General features: G+C 54.4%; 1 protein-coding gene across 1 annotated transcript; it reads left to right on the top strand.

Moving 5' to 3' along the window:
* Nucleotides 1-1,588: 1,588 nt before the first annotated feature.
* On the top strand, nucleotides 1,589-16,972 carry GHRHR (growth hormone releasing hormone receptor). Its single transcript, XM_010345721.2, has 13 exons — nucleotides 1,589-1,698; nucleotides 6,371-6,473; nucleotides 6,596-6,703; nucleotides 7,373-7,470; nucleotides 8,589-8,686; nucleotides 9,429-9,561; nucleotides 11,447-11,600; nucleotides 11,884-11,944; nucleotides 12,480-12,549; nucleotides 13,305-13,396; nucleotides 13,972-14,101; nucleotides 14,760-14,801; nucleotides 16,579-16,972. The coding sequence occupies exons 1-13, from the start codon at nucleotides 1,642-1,644 to the stop codon at nucleotides 16,702-16,704; spliced, it is 1,272 nt and encodes a 423-aa protein (XP_010344023.2). The 5' UTR covers nucleotides 1,589-1,641; the 3' UTR covers nucleotides 16,705-16,972.
* The last annotated feature ends 651 nt before the right edge of the window (nucleotides 16,973-17,623 follow it).

A 17,623-nucleotide genomic window follows, 5' to 3' on the forward strand; every position in this document is an offset into this window, starting at 1 on the left:
CTTTGTAGCTGAGGAACAGAAGGTTCTAGCTTTCCTTTCAAGTTATACCTTCTCAGCACACTGCTCTTCGAGCCTGTGAGCGCTCAGCCTGCCGTGAGAGGAGCTCTGCTCTCCCCTGGAAGTGTCAAAGTGTGCAGAGCTGTGTGGGGCACGCTGCTGGCACCCTTCTCACGGTCACCTCGTGAAAATGCTTGCACAGCGCAGGAGGGTTTTGGAGCTTGGGGTGGTTCATGTTTTCTTTTTGAAATGTTTTTCTTCAGCATGTTGTTGACAATGAACAGAAATGGAAAAATAAAGCCCTGCTGATGTCCAAATGAGCCCTAAATCCAGATGTGGCGGGGGCGAGTCGCCTTCAACATTCATGACACACTGGGGCCGTAAACATGTCTGGAGTTCTAGCTCCCAGCCCAGCGGCGTCTGTGAGGGGAGACGTGCACACAAACATCAGGACCTGTCGGCTACTGGGACATTCAGGTCTTCAGAAACGATGTCTTTGAAATTTCAAGGTGCTGGGCAAGACTCAGGGCATTTAGAACACTGTCTTTAGCCGGCCGATGAAGAGCATGCATTTTAAAGTCTAAAAGTGTAATAAAAGCATCCAGGCGATGAACGTTCAATATAGTTTGAGTGACTGTGTAAGTCCTCTCATTTCTGCTCCCAATGAGCATTGTCCTCCCCCTGGTGGGAGGTGTTTGGGTCATGGGGTGGATTCCTAGCAAATGGCTTGGTGCCCTCCCCATGCTCATGGGTGAGTTCTCGCTCTGCTAGTTCACGCAAGAGCTCGAACTAGCAGGCCTGTTCAACGTGGCCTGGCCCATGGATCGTTTCACAAGGCTTCCAACCAACCTCATTTCCCCCTCTTGCCCTGAGAGTTTCTGGAGAGATTTTTGACAAGCCCCCACGTGAAGTCCAGAGCCTTGATGTTTGCAGCTTCAGCCCACCATCCAGGCTAGAGTCCTAGCCCTGTACAGGACCCGGGTCTTGCTGACATGACACATTCCTGGTCAGTCCGTGTCAGTGCTTACAGATCACACTTCCTTTTCTAAGACCATTCCAACCCTTCATCTCCACTGACATCCATCTCCACTGATACTATACACTTCGCCTTCACCACCAGGTCTGCACAGCTCGGATCTCACTCTCCAGCCCTGTGGCTCAGGCTAGGAGCCCACATCAAGTAATCTGGGGGCTTCTGAAGGGCAGGTCCGGGTCCCCTTCCTATTCTTCAAGATCCCATCAATCTGATGGCCACCAGAGACCTGAGCTTAGAGAAAGAAGGAAGTGGTAGAGAATATTGACCAAGTGACCAGTGGCTGTCACCTTTCTGGGCCTTTGCTATCAGGACAGACACACGAGCAGACTTATGGCCAGAGTAGAAGGTGGGGGGGGCGGGGGCTCAGCCCCTGCCTGCTGGAAACAGAGTCCCACCTCAGAGCCAGGGCTGAGCTGAGCAGGTGTCCTGAAATCCTGGTGAATATTCAGAGGGCTGTGTCCCCTTGGCTGGCTCCTGCCTATGCAAACAGCCACCTGAAAAGGTGAAGCAGAGGGTGTGGTGGCAGTGGCTGTGTCAGGGGACAGCAGGGGAGGGAAGACAGCCAAGGCTGACTGAGGCTGGCGGAGGGAGCTGCTGCTGGGCCCACCATGGACTGCCGGATGTGGAGGGTCCGAGTCCTCTGCGCGTTGAGCCAGTTACCGACCGTGAGTAGCCAGCTTCGACCCTCCAGACTCTCCTACCAGGCTCCAGATTTGGGAGTCATGGGGCCAACTGGAGCCTGGCAGAGACCCCACTGCCTTTCTCCCACTCTGAAGTCCCTCCCTATGAGCAGGTGGCAGGCTGTGGCTTGGAGCACTCCTGGTACTGGGACTCCCACTCATCACCCTCTGCCAGGCAGTCTGCTGTGATTCTGGGCAGCGCTATTAACACAGACTTCCTGTTGCTTCCCCCAGGGCCTGGCTGTGCCCTCTGGGGACCACAGAGACTCAGTCTGCCCCAAGACAGTGCCTCAGAATTGGGGAGGCAAAGTCAGGCCCCCTCTTGGTTCCCCCAGTCTGCTCTTTCTCTCAGCTGTGCATCCGCAATGCTTTCACATGCTCCCCTGGTAAGATTTCCGGACCCCTCCTTAGCCCCACGACTCCCTGAGCCATCTCCAGTTTGGTGGTTTCCTTTGAAGAGTGTGGCCAAGGAAGGAGTGGAACCTGAGGAGTTGGTGGAGACCAGCTGCTTCTGCTCCAGCAGTTAGGGGATCCATCAACCTCTCGGGATGCTGAGGGCTGGAGCGGCTTTTGGCAACCAAATACTACTCCATGGGCTAGGGCGCTGGAGCACGGAGCATCAGGACAGCCAGCCTTTCCCAAATATGCTGCAATTTTCCAGTAACTTTCCATGAGGTTATTGCAAGTGACAGATGGGACCAGGATGGGAGTCACAAGGTTCTGGGATGGTGGGGGCTGACGTAGTCTTCCTCCGCTGCCTTGTTGGGGTGCTGCTGCCCCTCCCGAGCACCTCGCTGCACCTGCTCCCAAGTGCACAGGCTTTGGGCTTGAATCCTGGACCCATGAAACTAGACATGTGGCCTGCAAGTCCCTCAGCCTTCCTGAGTCTTATCTCTTTTGTTAAAAAAAAGAACTCAACGGCTGGCCAGGTTTGTCGTGCATTGAGCGGAGTCTGATTTGTCAAGGACTGGATAGAGGGGTGCAACACAGGCAAATTTGACTGCCCCCTGCCTGCCATCTGTGTGCTCTGCAGCAAAAGCTTTATTTTTAGCAGGGGGACCCAGGACCTGGTGGTAGCCATTCAGCAGATTGTGCTGATATGAAAGCTAGGAGGAAATCACTGTTGGCCAGTGTGGGCTCCATCCCCTGCAGATACCAGGAAGAGCGGCAGGCACAGATCCAAGGCCTGGGGGTCCAGGACGAGGAAGGCTCCCCTCAGGAGTGTGTAGGGGTGACTGGGAGCCCCAGGATGTGTTTTGCCAGTCCTGATTGAGCAGGAACATTTGGATAAATCTCAGAATGATCTCGTCTTTCCACCCCCACCACTTCCCTCGCTAGAATCTCCCCTTCCATCTGGCCCTGTGACCACACATCCCGAGTCATTATTTGGATTTCCTAAACTTCCCTCCTTCTCTTAGCAATGTGGGCACTGTCTATCGTTTTGGCCCTAGGCTGCTCACATGGCATCCTTTGCCTTCAGTGGTTCCCCTTGATGGGCCCTGAGAAGGTTCCCAGGCAAAGCTGGGGCTTTCCAGACCGTGTAGCAGGAGGAAGGATAGGTGGAGACCATGGCTCTCTCAACAACCCAGGGTCAATGTCAGGCTGATGGTGTGAGAAAGTCCCATACAGGCCCGCCTGCCTCCTGCCCTTCCTTCCCCACTTTCTGCCCTCAGTCTGTTGGGAGATGTTGGGGAGATGCAACGGGGTTCTGCCCTGATAGACCTGGGGCCACTGAGTCCTGGGGAGGAAGCCAAGAGCTGAGTCTGGGGTACCCACCAAAATGAGACCTGGAGCCTGGGTAGTGGGTGACATCTGCACCCTGAGGCCCTGCGGGGCAAAGCAGGAGATGGCAGAGCTGGGTCCAAGCTGGATTTGGGGGAATGGGTTCAGCTGGGTGGGACAGGAGTGACTTCTGCCAGGGCAGTGTTGGTGGCGGTGACCCTCCTTACTGGGCTGGGGCTCAGATCCTCTCCTAGCCCACAGGTCCACGGCAGAGCTCTCGGGCCTCTCCATGTGGTCACCCACTGTCTGCTGTCCTCACTCTGGTGGTCAAAGTCTCCGCTCTCTGGCCCCAGCCCGTCTTAGGTCTGCTGCACTATTTGCTGTGCCTGCATTTCTTCCGAAGAACACTAGCTGTTAATAAAACATTTGCTGACATGGATCCTGCGGGACATTGAGAGAGAGAGAGAGTGTGAGTGTGTGTGTGTGTGTGTGTGTGTGTGTGTGTGTGTGTGGTCATGGGAAACATTAGTCCTGGGCAGATACTTCCCAAATACGCCTTTTCCCACTTCCCCGTCTTTGCGCATGCTGTTCTTTTGGTTCCAGAGGCTCTTCTCCTCACTGTGTGTGCCTGGCTTTAAAAATACTCCTTTGTCCCCAGGTTCAGCTCAAATGTCACCTCTCCAATCCCTGTGAGAAGGGCACTCCCTCCCATGGTACCTGTCTTGCTTCTTTTTGCTTTTTCTGAGACAGAGTCTGGCCTTATCATCCAGGCTGGAGTGCAGTGGCATGATCTCGGCTCACTGCAACCTCCGCCTCCCAGGTTCCAGCATTTCTCCCCCCTCAGCCTCCTGCGAGCTGGGATTACAGGAGTGTGGCACTACGCCCTGCTCATTTTTGTATTTTTGTAGAGGTGGGGTTTTGCCACATTGGCGAGACTGGTCTGGAACTCCCGACCTCATGTGATCTGCCCACCTTGGCCTCCCAAAGCGCTGGGATTACAGGTGTGAGCCACTGTGCCTGGCCCCTGTCCTGGGATTGATCACAGTTTGCACAGGGTCTATTAGGACCCAGTTCTTCCTCCTTTCCCAGCCACCCCTCCCCTGTGAGAGCCTGAGGGAACAGGTTTCTACGCTGGTTGACTTGGACGTGTGTGTTATTCAAAAACACGTATGCTGTATACCCAGTTCACAGTGCAGAAAGTCTGTTTTGTGAACTTGGCTTCCCTTATATGCATCTGTTTGGGCTCCGGCCTGCTGGGTGATCAGTTTGGTGCTGCTCCAGTTTGGGGCAGCGGGAGGGAGAAGTGCCAGGAATTCCTGCCGTTGACTCCCAATTCCCTGGAGAACTTGTGAAAATGCAAAGCACTGGATCCACCCTAGATCTCTGCATATTCCTGCCTCCGTCCCAGTGGATCTCTGGTTGGTTCTTGAGGCACACTTTCAGAAATAGAAGATTTCCAAAATATCCACTTTGTTTCCAGCTTCCAGAGATCATTCCTGAAGGCCACTGTGTAGCACGAGATCTGGGAAGCTCCCAAAACTGCAATCTTTCAGGGTGCTCAGCCACGAAGGCTCCGATCCTTTCCTCTACCCATCCACGAACCCACACCTCCATCCCTACACAGCTCTCACTCATCCACCATGGACTCATCCACGAGTCACCTGCCTGTCCATCCATCCATCCGCCACCCTCCCAGTCCCTATGTATGTCTTCCTTCTGTCTGTCTACTCATCCACTCCACCAGCCAGCTGCCCAGGCAGGCATCCCTCCCTCCCTTCCTCCATCTATGCATCCATGTTCGCTTGCTCCTCCACCTCATTTGTGTGCTCACTTATCCATGTGCTCGTTCATCCATCTTCTAACTTACTCATTGACTCGTGTTCCTGCCCATGTGCACCCCTCAAAGCAGAGGCTGAGACAAAGGTCAGAAATTTAAAATCGTTTCCAGCGGGATAAATCCAAAGTATTGGCCAAGCTGCGCTCCTCTGGAGACTAGAGGAGAATCCATTTGCTTGGCTTTTCCTGGCCTTGGTGTCCACTCTCCTTCAAAGCCAGCAGTGCGGCACCTTTAAATCTCAGTTCCCACGGCACGCAGCCTCACGATGCCTCCTCCGATTCGGACTCTCCTGCCCCCCACACCCCCTGTAAGGAGCCTTGTGATCGGGCCACTCGGTCGAGGATGGTCTTCCCATCTAAGACCCCGAACTCAATCACATCTGCACTGTCCTTTTGCCGTATAAGGTGACATCTTCACAGGTTCCAGGGATTAGGATGTGGACATCTTTGGGGGCCATTATTCTATTTACTAAGGTAGTTCACGCAGAATTGCTTCCAGGGAGCAGGATTGCAGAGCGAGGAGAGTAACACAGGGAAGGAGGAAGGGCCCTGGCAAGCATGGAGTTGGCTGTCTCTGCAAGGTCTTCAGAAGCACATTGCCTTCTGGGTCTCAGAACTTACTTCCATGAGACAGAATGGAGAAACAGTCATTCAAACATAGGCAGACCCAGGTTTGTGTAATACCAACTTCCCCTCTTCCAGTGTGACCTTAGGCAAGTCAGTCAACCCTGACCTCTGCTTCCTGAGCTGTGAACTGGGAAGAACAAGAGCATTAACTACGCAGGAGGTTAGAGCCAGCCAGCTTTCCTTTTTTCCTTCCTTCCTTCTTGGGTTCCTGCCTTCCTTCCTTAGAACCAGAGTATTAACTACAAGGGAGATTATTAGAGCCATCCCTCTCCCTCCCGTTTTTCTCTTCCCCTTCCCCTCCTTGTATTTGAACATCCACCGTACACACCTGAAAGTGCTGTGAGCAGGTCTTTGCGGAGGATCAAGACACAGAAATGAATCAGGCCTTGTATGTATCCTCAGGCCATTTGGACCACAGAGCCCGGAAGGGCACCCAATTGGCCTGGCTCATCCTGCTCACTGTTTCCAGCAGGTATTGGGCCACATGCACCCAGAATGTGACTTCATCACCCAGTTGAGAGAGGAGGAGAGCGCCTGTCTACAGGCAGCAGAGGAGACGCCCAACACCACCCTGGGTATGGGGCCTGGGAGGCAGGAGGCGGTTTCTGATTTTTATGTCCTTCCGCCTTACCCCTTGAATTGTGGGGGCAGCCCTGTGCCTGGACCGAGTCTCCCCTGCTCCTGGCTGTCTATCCAGGCTGCCCAAGGACCTGGGATGGGCTGCTGTGCTGGCCGACGGCAGGCTCTGGCGAGTGGGTCACCCTCCCCTGCCCGGATTTCTTCTCTCACTTCAGCTCGGAGTCAGGTGAGGGGTCTTGGATGTGGCGGTGGGAAAGGGAGTGGGGTGCCAGGTGAGGAGGGGCAGGCAGACCTGGCTTTGTACCAACTTGCTGTCTTCTGGGGTGACCTTGGGCCAGTCAGTTGATCCTGACTTCTGTTTCCTGAGCTGTGAACTGGGAAGAACAAGAGCGTGAAACTGCGCAGGAAAGGATTAGAGTGCGGAACCTGGAGCTGCTGGACCTGGGTGCCCGCCAGGTGTCAGCAGGAGGCAGGCTGCAAGCGCGGAGGAGGGCAGCTTGCCTGTCTGCTAAGACACTACCAGCTGCCCAGGGCGGGGTGGGTGCGGACCCTGCTGCTCTGCCTCACCTCCCTGGCCTGGGTGACTGGACAGCAAGGGGCTCTTTTCCCCACCACTGCCCTTAGGATGCTGGCAGCCCAACTCACCACTCTCCGCCCCTCAGGGGAATAACCCTGTCTGGGAAGAGATGGTGCCTTTGAAATCAGAGATAGAAGGCCCCGTAGTGTATACCTGGGCAGGCTGGACCAGGGCCCCAGGCCTCTGGAGCCACCCTCTTTGTTGGTGAGACGAACTGGCCATGTAACCCTGCCAGGGTCACTTAATGGTCCATGGCACCCCAACCCCTCCTGCGAGGAGGGAAGGAGTTGTGGCTAGAGAGTCTTGCTTGCCTCCCAGGGGCTGTGAACCGGGATTGTACCATCACTGGCTGGTCGGAGCCCTTTCCACCTTATCCCGTGGCCTGCCCGGTGCCCCTGGAGCTGCTGGCCGAGGAGGTAAGAGGTTCCTGGCATCTTGGAGGAAGGACTGCCATGGACGTTTGTATGGGTGGGTGCACAAATGTGGGGGCTGCCATTCCCCGGCCTGCAGGTTGGAATATTACAGTTTTCCAGAGAGGGCAGTGACGTGTCTGGAGGAGAAGGGGTCTTTTGCTAAGTTACTCAAGGCTGACCCACCAGCCAAGTGACTTGGAGGGAGAAGCGGGGCACAGGGCAGGTGGGAGATCTGTCGGCTGCTATCTTGCTTCAGTGTCCAAGCTTCCAGGACAGGGAGCTTCGGGTGGTTCCAGAGGAAACCAGGCTCCTGGCAGCCCTGGGGAAGCTCCTTCTCTTCTCTGGCCCTCAGTCAGTGGAGCAGTGTGCATGGTTGTGGTGTGGGCCAGTGAGGGAAACTCAAGCCTAGAGAGATTGCAGAAAGCTCCTAATACCAGCCAGCACATCCCACAGAGCCTTTGCCAGGCACCGCCACACGCATCATCCCGTTTCTCTATCCCTGTGATCTCTGAAAGGCCAAGCATGACTGTAACCATTTTTCAGATGCAAAGGCTGAGTTAGAGACAGGCAGTGATTGCCTGAGCCCCACAGGAGAGCTGGGATTGGGGCCGGTGCCCCGGCCCTGCTCCCTTCCTTTGCCTGCACCCTCTATCTTCAGGGCCAGGCTGGACTCCGATTGATCCAAACACTTGGCCATGGAAAGCTTTTGCCTGCCTGGTGTGGCTGTCCCCAGGTGTCCCTGGCTGTCTCCTTTACTTGGGGACATTGTGTTCCCAAGCCTGGTGACCAGGCTGGATGTCAATAAACAAGCTGATTTCCTCTTGGGCTTTTGTCATTCCCCAGGGACACGTAGTTTCCGTGGCTGCCTCTCCCCACCCCCCAGCATCGTGAGTGCTAAGCATCTCCACTCCTCACCGCTGCCCCTCCCTCACCCACGGCTCAGGCAGGAAACTAAATCTTCAGCACGTAGGGGGAGGTTTCCATGGTACCCGCGGACACCTCTGCCCCCAGATGGGGAGTGTCGGGGTGGAAGGGCAAAGGCTGCACCTGCTTGACTGCCAAGCCTCTCCTTCTCCCCAAGTCCAGAAGTTAAGACATTCTTCTGTCTCTGACCTTCCTAGAAATCTTACTTCTCCACGGTGAAGATGGTCTACACCATGGGCCATAGCATCTCTATTGCAGCCCTGCTCGCGGCCATCACCATCCTGGTTGCTCTCAGGTTTGCTGTCCTCATCACCAGCTCAAGAACCTTCCTTGGCTCCCTATTTCCCAGAGGGCCAAGTCTGATTTCTTGCCTGGATAGCCATGAACTTCCCAGATCTAAGCACCATATCCATGGCTGACTTTCCCTTTTCTTTTTTTCAGCATGTAGATCCATCTCTTCAAACACCAGAACTCACTCCTACCTCCGCCCCTTTGCTCTTGTGGCACTCGTTGCATTTGCTTGGAATTCCTTATTTTTCCTCAATGTGTATATATTTGAGAAAGCCCAGCTCCTACCTGCATCTAACAATCCCCCGCCTCCTACCTGAGTCCCTCTTGACCGTTACAACTCTCTGATCATTCTCCCTTTTAAGCCCCTCACCCCGTCCTCCAGCCTTCAAAGTCTGAACACCGCATCTGGCCTGTGCTGTTCTTGGTCTCACGGGGATGAGGGTCTCTGATCATCCAGGGGGTTCCATGGGCAATACCTGCCATTTCTGCCCGTTCCCCCAGACTATGAGCACTGCCAAGGCAGGGACCAGATATTCCTGTTTCCACACTTACGCTGAGCACAGGAATGGTTGCTCAGCTGCCCTGCAAGGGTTAAAATGAAACCTCAAGTTCAGCTCAATTCAATTCTGCTTGATTGCATTCAATTCGATTGGACTCATCTCCTGCCCTGCTCAGCGCAGTCCCAGCACACCAGAATCCCTTCTCCCTGCCTGCTTCTTGTTCCTCATTTCTCCCATTCACACCAGGAGGCTCCACTGTCCCCGGAACTACATCCACACCCAGCTCTTCACCACCTTTATCCTCAAGGCGGGAGCTGTGTTCCTGAAGGATGCCACCCTCTTCCACACCGACGACACTGACCACTGCAGCTTCTCCACCGTAATGGCCGTGGGCAGAGGAGCTGGGCTGGTGGGGGAGAGAGGAGGTGGGATTACAGACCCAGATGTGCCTGCCCCAGCCTGCCCTGCCCTGTGGGCTGACCCTGGGGCTCCTGCAGGCATGGCCAGTTACAGAACAGGAAAGTACCCCTCTCTCATGTCAGATCCTAAGTCCTCACACGCCATTCCTGGGAAAGATCGTGGTGTTAATCCATGTAATTTTCCATGTTGCATGCTCTGCTCCGCGTTCTGTAGTCTAACCTAGACCGTGTTTCGCTATGCACAGCCTCTTCCTTTCCTTCGACACCTCCCTGAGCACTCACTGGTCTGTGCTGGGGGTGTGTACGCAAGGGGCCGGGAGGAGCTGCGTCCCTCCTTCAGGAAGTGCCCCATGGACAGAATGCACACAGATTAGGGGACGTCCAAGTGGAGGAAGCTGAGTGGGGCGATAAGGAGAGGGGGCTTCTGGGAGGAAGGGACCCTGGAGCTGTGTTGGCAGCAGTGACAGGGAGATGGGGAAGGAGGACTTGTGAAGGGGAGGGGCCCCGGTGAACAAGCTCATGAAGACAGGATGACCGCGGCCAGGTCCAGGAAACCGGGAAGACGCCATGGGAGAGGTGGGGTGGAGACAGTAAGAGGCAACTGGAATTACACGGAAGCTGGGCAGAATGGGGAGACCCAGCACCTGTTAGATTCTCTATAGGTGTGCTGGAAATGAACAGTGAAATCTGTGAGCAAACTAACCCATGACCTCAATTAACTGATGAAAGGTTTAATCATACCTCATATTCAACACGTAGTTTGTGCCAGGCATTTCAATAAGTGCTTACCATGCGCAGCTGTCCCTTGAACAGCGTGGGGGTTAATGGTGTTGACCCCCCTCCTTTCAGTTGAAAATTCAAGTATAACTTTTGACTACCCCCAAAAGTAACTACTTTTGGCCTGAAGCCTTACCAATAACATAAATGGTCGATTAACACATACTTGGTCTGTTACATGTGTTATATACTGCAGTCTTACAATAAAGCTAGAGAAACAATTTTAAGACTATCATAAGGAAGAGAAAATAAGTGTACTGTTTTTAAACGGAAGTAAATCATCATGAAGGTCTTCATCCTCACCGCCTTTATGTTGAGTAGGCGGAGCGGGAGGAGGAAGAGAAGGTGGTCTTGCCGTCTCCGGGGTGCTGAGATGGAAGAAAATCCATGTGTCAATGGACTTCTGCAGTTCACACCCGTGTTGTTCGAGAGACAGCTGGCATTCTCTCTTAAATTTTTAAAACAGCTTGAAGAAGAAAGGATCGCTTTCATCCCGTTTTGTAGAGGAGAGGCAATTTGGCAAGGTCACCCAGTGGCCCAGGGGTGGGGCTGGGACCAAGCCTGGGCCACCAGAACTCAGAGGCAGTCCTGCTCCCTGCTGGCAGGTGGTCAGGTCATGCAGCGAGTGAGTGAATGCACGGGGGCCTGGGTGTGTTTTTCAAAGCAGAGCTGTGCCTCAGTCACAGCTCTAGGGGTTGACTTCAGCTCGGGAAGGATGGGGCTAGGTGAAGACACAAGCAAGTCTTAGGCAGAGTTTCTAATTAATCCTTACGACAAGGACGCGAGCTAGGTAGTGGAAGTTTTTCCTTTTACGGCTGAAAAGCGAAGGTGTGAGGAGATTTCACAGCAAATAGATGGTAAATTAGAAGCCAGGCAGTCTAGATCCCAAATCTGTGCTCTTCACCCTCACTGTATATCACCATGTCCCCTCTCGGGTGGCCCAAGGAGCTGGAGTTCCCAGCCTAAGCTGGAGGGGCCTGGAGGTTGTGTATCTGCGTGGGGTAGAGGTAACTGGGGTGGGGCTCCAGTGGGTGTCCCAGCTCGGAAGCACCCGAGTTTCATCCCCAGGTTCTATGCAAGGTCTCCATGGCCACCCTGCATTTCGCCACCATGACCAACTTCAGCTGGCTGTTGGCAGAAGCCGCCTACCTGACCTGCCTCCTGGCCTCCACCTCCCCCAGTTCAAGGAGAGCCTTCTGGTGGCTGGTTCTTGCTGGCTGGGGTGAGGGCCCAGGGTGGGTTGGGCACTATGGGAAGGTACTGGGCTGGGAAGGCCCAGAGAGCTCACATAAAGGCCCCTCCAGCTAACTCTGAGGCCCAGAGAAGGGGAGGGACAGGCCACAGTCTGGCAGCAAGTGTCAGAGCGTGGGACCGGGACCCTGGCTCTGGGGTCCTGCCTGGCCCTGCCTTTGTAGTGCCCTGAGTGGCTGATGGTGGTGAGGGAGGTGGGGCCAGGTCTCAGGGATGCAGACCCCCTCACTCCTCTGTCCCCTGTACTCTCGTAGGGCTGCCTGTACTCTTCACTGGCACGTGGGTGGGCTGCAAGCTGGCCTTCGAGGACACTGCGTGAGTCGGAGCGGCCACCTTGTCACACCCACTGGGCCTACATAGGGTGTGGAGTGGACAGTCAGGCCACAGGCTGTTCTCCAGGCTGGGAAGAGGAGGAGGAGGGACTGCCCAACTAGGATGGGGGGCGGTGGGAGAACGTTCTGTGGATAGCACAGAAGGGGCATGAGCCAGGCAGGCAGGAGAGCGCAGCTCAGATTCCCAGGGCTGTGGGGCTGGGGGAAGGTGGGGTGGGAGAGCTGCCACAGGCCCTCCTGGAAAGAGAGACTTGTAGGGTCCAGCAAGAAGGCATCGAACAGACAGAGTTCAGAAATATTTGTCTATCTAGGTGGTTAGAAAGGGTGAGCCAAGCCTGGATTGGGGTGCCCCTTTGGGGGACACCCTAACTGGCTGAGACAGGTGAGAAGGCTGGAGGGGAGGTGGGGTGAGGCCAGAAGGCACGAATGTCCAGGAGAGGAGGGAGGTTCATTTGTGCCACTGGGTCATCACAGTGAACGGGACTTTCCAACAATGGCATTCTTGCCTCGCTCCCTAGGTGCTGGGACCTGGACAACAGCTCCCCCTACTGGTGGATCATCAAAGGGCCCATCGTCCTCTCGGTTGGGGTCAGTCCCTGGGCCATGGTTCTTGGCTTTATCCGGTCAACCTCCCTGGATCTACTGAGAGGCTGTGCACAGCAGGAAATACAACTCCAGGCTGGGAGTCCTGAGAACAGAGCTCCCCTTGCTCTGCCACTGATTCTCTGTGAGGCCCTCTCTGGGCCTCAGTATCGCATTTGTAAAGCCAGAGGAGTGGTGGTTTCCACCAGCACGCAGGCTGTTCCTGCTCAGTTTTGATGAGTCTACTGCGCTGGTTGCAGCTCATTTACCACTGCAGTGAGAGGATGGGGTGTGGAGTGTGGGGTGGGGGCAGTAAATAGACCACACGGCTAAAGCCCTTCCCTCCCTCTGCTCCCATACACAACACAGAGGGCAGTGAAGGCTACTTTGCATGGCTTTGGTAAATGTACAAATGTTTTGCAACTTAGCAACTGTGCGAAGTGAGGGACATCTGGTTCGTGCTAGAGAAGAGCCTGGGAGGTGGCCAGAGGCAGGTGGCAAGGCCCGATCGCCTCTCCTTGATGCCAGGACTGGAGAGGGACAGGAGTCCTGGGCCCTCCTCTGTCCTCTAAGGCTCAAATGTGGGACCTCCCAGCTCCAGGCCATAAGTTCTGGAGCCATGATCTGTGTGTTCATCCATCTGCATTCTCACATCTCAAGGATTTAGATTTTCTGATCCCCAAATGGGCTGGAGCTCACCCCAGCCACCCAAGGATACCCTCTGACCCTTGTCTTCCACCTTCCTCTACCTCTATTTCCAGGTGAACTTTGGGCTTTTCCTCAATATTATCCGCATCCTGCTGAGGAAACTGGAGTCAGCTCAGGGCAGCCTCCGTACCCATTCTCAGTATTGGTACTATGTGTGTGTGTGTGTGTGTGTGTGTCTGGGGACACTGGAAAAGGGTAACTGGAGGGGGATTCAATATGGTGGTTCCATCTCATCCAACAGGCATTTGTGACCTCAGCCCCGTACTCTTCCCTGTGTTCCCAGAGACAGAATAGACCTGGCCCCTTCCTTCTAGAGTATCACAGTATTGGAAGGATGGGCACTTCAAACAGCCAGTTCCCATGCCAAATAGAATGATGAGTGCTAAGATGAATTTCTATGGGAGCCTGGGAAGAGAGATCCTTTCTAGGCGAAGGGTGGTGTGGTCAAAGAAGACTTCCTGGAGGAAGTGGTTTTGATCCCCACTTTGAAAGATGCATAGACTTTGGGATAAACTGGGGCAATAACACTTGGCAGGGGAATCAGCAGGACTCTGGGCCCAGAAATGAAAAAGGCCAGGGTGAGTGTGGGGAGGTGGCGTTTCCCAGGGCGGCTGGTCCGCAGAATGGATATAGGGAGGTGGCAGGAAGTGAGAGAGGATGAAGGGCACATGACAGTTTCTAATCCCAGCCTTGGGAGCCCAGGATTTGTCTTTCCTGCAGGCGTCTCTCCAAGTCGACACTTTTCCTTATCCCACTCTTTGGAATTCACTACATCATCTTCAACTTCCTGCCTGACAGTGCCGGCCTGGGCGTCCGCCTCCCCCTGGAGCTGGGACTGGGCTCCTTCCAGGTGAGGACCCTGTAGGCACTCTTTCTCTTTATGGGAGGAGCTGAGGGGGCTGCTGAGGGAACAGGCCTTGGCTCAGTTCATGACAGGGTGAGGGCTATTCTTTTTCATCCATCTATTCAACTGTCTGTCCATCTTCCAGCCACCTATTTCTCTATTTATTCAACGACGCATGCGTTCATCCACCCACCCATCCATCATCCATACATCCACCCACTAACCCATCCATCATCCACCCATCCATCCACCCAACCACCCACCAACACGCCAACACACCCACCAACCCATCTATCCATCCACCTACCTATCCACCACCCCCATCCATCCATCCATCCATCCATCCATCCATCCATCCATCCATCCAATCTATTCAGCTCCTACTGATCCCTATTATGTGCCAAATGTTGTGCTCATCCATAAGGGATGCAGAAATAAAGTCAAAGAAATGAGGCGAACAGTACAGGCCTGGCAGGCTTGCTGACAATTCTCTAGACAATATTCCTGGCACAGTAAGTAATGAATGCATCAAAATCCCCCTTTCAATCAGACCTGGCCCAAGCCACAGCCTGGGAGGGAGTAGGAAAGAGCAGCAGAAAGACTGTGGACACCTTGAGGCCAGGCCAAAGTGTTCTGATGGGATCTTTCCTCTTTGGCCCCACAGGGCTTCATCGTCGCCATCCTCTACTGCTTCCTCAACCAAGAGGTGTGTGACTTTCCAGGATATCCCTCATGGAGTCCCCCTCCCACCAGACCTAAGGCCCCTCCTTCTGTCTCCCACCCAGGCCCTGTAGACCCCAGCTCAGGCCACACCTTGACTCCTATTCCTGAGCTTCTGGATCCAGCTGAACCTTAATGCTTCCTGTAGACATCTCTTATCTATCCCTTCTCTGTGCTGGGCCAAGTTCTACCAGCCACTCTTCAGGAGATGGAGGCGGCCTTTCAGGGATCAGGAGCGGGATTAGGGTAGGGAGTCAGAAGGAATCCCCCAATTCTGTGTTTCTAAAATTGAACATAAGGGGAGAGTTGGGGAGGGAGTCGGCCAGCTGAAGGAGAGACAGTCAGAGAGGATGGATAGAGGAGCCAAGAAAGTCAGAGGTGACCATACGGGGAACTAGGGCAACAGTCAGATGCAGAGACCAGGAGGAAGATCTGGAGCCCGGGAAACAGCACGTAAAGGAAACAGACACACACAGAGAATGGACGGAAGGGGAGATAGACGTGCAAAGACAGGTGGTGCTGCTGCACACGTGGACACGTGGGAAGATGCCAGAGACCGGCTCGAAGTGAATTCCACCCAGGAGACACTGTGAATTTCCGAATCTCCCCCTTAGGATAGTCTTGCTCTGGGGAGAGGGGCTGGGGAGAATTGATCTCAATGCCCTAGACTCCCAAGTTCCACGTCTGTGCCCCTGCAGGCCCCTGCGCTCCCTCCGCGGGCCGTGGATTTGCCATGGGCTCTGCATTCTGCGAGATCCAGCTGCAGGTGCCCTGTGTCCCTCACTGTGGAGTGTTGCTCCCGGCTCCCATCTCATCTCTCGCCTCTGTCCCTGACTGCTCCTTCTCTCCCTCTCTTCACTCCTCACCAGGCCTCTCTAAGTCCCATGCAGCCTTATGTGGTGTCTGGGTGTAGCAGACCGTGGGCCCTGGGGGTCCTGGGTGGGGCAAGCAGCAGCCCAGGCTGAGGCTGGTGGGGTGTGGAAAAAGTGTTTCCACAAAGAGTAGTGAAGGGAGCTGTTTTAGGAAGCAGTGTTGGAGACCAGGTGGTTACATACTTCTGGTGATGGGGAGCTTACTACCCTGCAATATAGCTCTTTCTGTTTCAGGCAGCTGTGTTCCCACATAGATGGTCTCTATGTTGAACAGATATCTGATTCATCTTTCACCACAACTCTAGTTCCGCTCTACTGCATGGGGCAGTCTCTTGGCACCCTGGGCCCCTGAAAGCCCCTTGGAGATGTGAAGATACAGAGAGCACCCCCTCCAACCCCACCCTTCCATCTTGCCCTAGGCTACTTTTCTTTTAGTTCCTTTCAGGTCCCTCCATGGAAGCCCCACAGACAGAGTTCTGAATCTTCTCTCCCTTCAGGTGACGTCCTCTGGACAGGTTTCCAGTGGCCAGAGTTGAGCTCACAAAATTGAGCCCCAGAACAAGGAGAGGTCTAAGTGATTCAGAGAGAACAGGGTGGTTATTTGGCCAGGAACTCAAGAAAGCACCCATAAATGCCTGTAACTGGGCTCAGACAAAGGCAGGGCTAAAAGGCAGAGAGAGGAGCTGAAAGAATGGTGAGAAATACTCACAGGAAGGAGGAAGTAGTATCCTCCAGAGGTAGTACTTAGCAGTGCCTGGGGCCAAGCATGGCTTTTCCTGCCCCATGTCTCTGTTTCTCTTACATGGCCTCTCCCTGCACCTCAGACTCATTGGGGTTGAGTAGCAAAGCCCCAGGGGGACCTTCCTAACATCCTCTTCCTTGTCCCTGGAGGTGAGGACTGAGATCTCACGGAAGTGGCGTGGTCATGACCCTGAGCTCCTGCCAGCCCGGAGGACCCGTGCTAAGTGGACCGCGCCTTCCCGCTCAGCAGCGAAGGTGCTGACATCTATGTGCTAGGCTGCCCCATCATGCCCCTGGAGTCCACACTTGAACTTGGGAAGCTATTATGGGTCCACCACACTCTGGAAAAGCAAGGGGGCCCCCAGGGACCTTCAGGCCACAGTCCCATCCCAGCCTGGGACAGGGGCAGCCCTCCCTGTCTCTGCCTCTGACTCTCTTTCGAGGTCTGCCTCTGACTTCTGTGGTCCCTGTGTCTGCTCTCATCCATTCCTCTTCCTGGGGCTCTAGCCCATAGCTCAGAGGAGCCAATAAACCTGTAAATGAATAGACGCCTGTTTGAGTGAGTAAACGGCCTCTAAAGGGGAGCGCACCTGCGTTCTTTATTTGGCCGGCTGGTGCTAGGTTGCATTCACCGTTCCTCAGAGTTCATGCTACATTATGATTATTTATCTGTGCAAAGGCCCTCGTGTTTTATTTGTTCTTAAACTGTGCTCTCTTTTGTCTTCATCACTGCTCCCATTCCCCTCCTCTCACAGGCAAACAAGCAAGCATGTTTAATGTGATTACTTGTGTTTTTGGGTGTCTTGCAAAATACGTGGTGTTTTGTGTGTTTCTACTTTTATTTACATCAATGCTGTTGGTCATTTGCCTCATCCTGCTTCTAACATGTCCCCCCCCTCAGCACTGTGCTTTTAAGAGATGCTCTTGGGCCATATACATTGGCTCAGGTCTGTAATCCCAGCACTTCGGGAGCCTGAGGCGGGTGGATCATCTGAGGTCATGAGTTCAAGACCAGCCTGGCTGACACAGTGAGACCCTGTCTCTACTAAAAATATTCTGGGCATGGTGTAGTAACTGTAGTCCCAGTCACTCTGGAGGCTGAGGCATGAGAATTGCTTGAACCCAGGAAGTGGAGGATGCAGTGAGCCAAGATTGCACCCTGCACTCCAGCCTGGGCAACAAGAGCACAACTCCA

This window comes from Saimiri boliviensis, chromosome 10, assembly GCF_048565385.1.
Source record: "Saimiri boliviensis isolate mSaiBol1 chromosome 10, mSaiBol1.pri, whole genome shotgun sequence".
Taxonomy (NCBI): domain Eukaryota; kingdom Metazoa; phylum Chordata; class Mammalia; order Primates; family Cebidae; genus Saimiri; species Saimiri boliviensis.

Excerpts from the sequence above, each read along its gene's own strand:
- GHRHR (XM_010345721.2), top strand. The coding sequence starts at position 1,642 with ATGGACTGCCGGATGTGGAGGGTCCGAGTCCTCTGCGCGTTGAGCCAG. Across the intron at positions 6,704-7,372 it reads TCACTTCAGCTCGGAGTCAG|GGGCTGTGAACCGGGATTGT; the intron begins GTGAGGGGTCTT and ends CTTGCCTCCCAG. Across the intron at positions 9,562-11,446 it reads ACCACTGCAGCTTCTCCACC|GTTCTATGCAAGGTCTCCAT; the intron begins GTAATGGCCGTG and ends TTTCATCCCCAG.